Raw genomic sequence first — 3,319 nt, forward strand, 5'->3', positions numbered from 1 at the left:
GTGTCCTAATAATATTGAAATAGAAATACACAGGAAAAAAATAATAAAAAAACCTCAGGCAAATAAGAAGAAAAAAGTATAAAAACAAAGTCCCTCTAAATACGCAAAATACAGAAACATTATTAAAGTTTTCTATAATTATGACCGTACGATCTAAAAAGCTGAGAGCATAATAATGTTTTCGAATAATTCAACGAAGCGCGAACCGAGTCAAATGTTTGATCAAAGTTAATGATGGTGTTTTCTTTATATTCATTTCGTCATTCTTCTTTCTTCCTTTCCTTTTTTTCTTTTTACTTGATGTTTACCATTGTCATGCGGTTCGTTGAATTCGTAAATTACATTAGCTTAGAGGAAACAAACGTATTATACTATATACATACATATGTAACATATAAATAGACACACACACTTGTGGGTATATATGTATGAGTGTGTGTGTGTATATATATATATACATGTATATATGTATATATATATATATATATATATATATATATATATATATATATATATATATATATATATATATATATATATATATATATGCACACACACACACACACACACACACACACATATATATATATATATATATATGTATATGTATGTATATATATATATATATATGTATATGTATGTATATACATATATATATTTCTATATTCATTTAGAAGCCGCTGAGCTTGATTACCCAGAAGACTAGCTATTATCGTTATTATCATTATTATTGCCATTAATACTACTACTACTACTACTACAATTGCTACTGCTATTAATGATAATAATAACAACTGTATAATTGCGCGCATTACGGCGTAGAAACGAACTATTGAAGCTTTCTCGAAATAGGATTATAAATTTCAATGTAGATGTGCAGACGTTGACGATATCGATTTGAAGTTTTCCAATATTTGGTGACGCCAGGTTCTACTAATGATTCTATTGTAATCATTACGGCTTCTGTTGTGCTTATTTCTCGTTTCGGGGCGGCGTTGGGTTGGTACTCACTGAGATATGCGGGGTAACTGCAGTGGTGGAAGTTGCAATGGCTGTTTGGCCATACCATAACTGCTGCTGCTACCGACACTCCTGTCGTGGCTTCTACTGATAATTTCTTTGCTGCTACTGATACTCCTGCTGGTGCTGCTGATATTCTTGCTGCTTCCACTGGTACTCCTGCTGCTGCTACCGACACTCCTGCCACTGCTGCTACTTATAATTTCGGTGCTGCTACTGATACTCCTGCTGTTGCTACTACTGATACTCCTCCTGCTGCTACTGATACTCCTGTTGCTACAACTACTGATACTCCTCCTGCTGCCACTGATAGTCCTCCTGCTGCTAGTGATACTCCTCCTGCTGCCACTGATAGTCCTCCTGCTACTACTGATACTCCTCCTGCTGCTACTGATACTCCTGCTGTTGCTACTACTGATACTCCTCCTGCTGCTACTGATACTCCTGTTGCTGCTACTATTGATACTCCTTCTGCTGCTACTGCTACTCCTGTTGCTGCTACTACTGATACTCCTCCTGCTGCCACTGATACTCCTCCTGCTGCCACTGATAGTCCTCCTGCTGCTAGTGATACTCCTCCTGCTGCCACTGATAGTCCTCCTGCTACTACTGATACTCCTCCTGCTGCTACTGATACTCCTGCTGTTGCTACTACTGATACTCCTCCTGCTGCTACTGATACTCCTGTTGCTGCTACTATTGATACTCCTTCTGCTGCTACTGATACTCCTGTTGCTGCAACTACTGATACTCCTCCTGCTGCCACTGATACTCCTCCTGCTGCCACTGATAGTCCTCCTGCTACTACTGATACTCCTCCTGCTGCCACTGATACTCCTCTTGCTGCTACTGATACTCCTCCTGCTGCTACTGATACTCCTGCTGTTGCTACTACTATACTCCTCCTGCTGCTACTGATACTCCTCTTGCTGCTACTGATACACCTCCTGCTGCTACTGATACTCCTGCTGTTGCTGCTACTGATACTCCTTCTGCTGCTACTGATACTCCTGCTGTTGCTACTACTATACTCCTCCTGCTGCTACTGATACTCCTGTTGCTGCTACTACTGATATGACACTCCTACTGCCGCTACTGACCTCGTATAAACATCTGAAACTGTTGAAAGGTGCGAGCTGGCAGAATCATTACTGCACCGAACAAAATGGTTGACGTTCTGAGTTCAAATTCCGCTGGGTTCGACTTTGCTATTCATTCTTTCGTGCTAGGTAAATGAAGTACAATTTGAGCAATCGAGGCGATGCAATCGCCTATCTTCTTCCCTAACGTTTCAGGTTTTGTCGCAATCGTACAGTACAAATGATTATTATTATCACTTTTAGGGCTGTAGACTGGCAAAATCATTTAAGGGTTCGGCAAAATGACTTGGGCTATTAGGTCCTACTTTTATCCAATAAAATCAAATTCCGCAGGCATCAATTTTGCTTTTAATCTTTTCAATGAAATAAAATAGCTACCAGGTAATGGCGCTGATGAAATCGATTACTGACCACTTCCTCAAAACTTCTTGTCAGGTGCCTTATATAAAAAAACAATTCTTCTTCTTCTTCTTCTTCTTCTTCTTCTTCTTTGTTGACGTACCAAACGTATTTTTATATTCCTCACTATAAGAAGAAAAGGATTTTACCAGATGAAACACACTCGATGAATAGATATATTTTTTTCTTTTACCAAAAATGCCAGCATATAGACACCTTCATATAATTTACAGTCGCCCCTTACAAGAGGAGACAAAAGAGGGAGTAAGAGTTTTTCTTAAGGAAATTTTATTTTCCCCTTACATTATCGACAAAACGTGTCGACGAACATTTCATGCTACGACTCCAAATATAAAACCACAACTGTACACAGTTAAAAAAAAAGAACAAAAAAGAAAACGTGATGCCTGCTGAATAAACTCAGCGATCGAGCTGTTGGTAAAATCCTTTGTTAAGGTTAAGCTTTAACGCCTAAGAAGTGCTGTAGTGCAGCCGGGAGTCTAAAGTGCCGTTTCTCTCTCACAACCCAAAGCGCAAGGCTGAAGTCGATCCCCAACCAATGGTAGAAGAAGACTCGAAGAGTCGAAGACTGGAGTCTTTAGGAGACGAACACCTTAACCACATCACTGTATCTGTGATTAGCGGAGCAGATAAATACTGACAACGTTAAGTGTTAAAACGATTTAACAGCATGATATAAGGAAATGCATAGATACATACACAGAGAGGGAGAGAGAGAGAGAGAGAGAGAGAGAGAGAGAGAGAGAGAGAGAGAGAGAGAGAGAGAGAGAGAGAGAGAG

General features: G+C 39.3%; 1 protein-coding gene across 1 annotated transcript in view; it reads left to right on the forward strand.

Moving 5' to 3' along the window:
* The window catches only part of LOC128249254 (ice-structuring glycoprotein-like), a 79,128-nt gene that overhangs the window by 1,617 nt on the left and 74,192 nt on the right, over window positions 1-3,319 (forward strand). Inside the window, exon 2 of the mRNA XM_052972266.1 lies at window positions 1,035-1,904. Within this exon, the coding sequence (XP_052828226.1) occupies window positions 1,035-1,904 (870 nt within the window). The remainder of the gene's footprint in view (window positions 1-1,034; window positions 1,905-3,319) is intronic.

Source organism: Octopus bimaculoides, chromosome 13 (assembly GCF_001194135.2).
Source record: "Octopus bimaculoides isolate UCB-OBI-ISO-001 chromosome 13, ASM119413v2, whole genome shotgun sequence".
Taxonomy (NCBI): domain Eukaryota; kingdom Metazoa; phylum Mollusca; class Cephalopoda; order Octopoda; family Octopodidae; genus Octopus; species Octopus bimaculoides.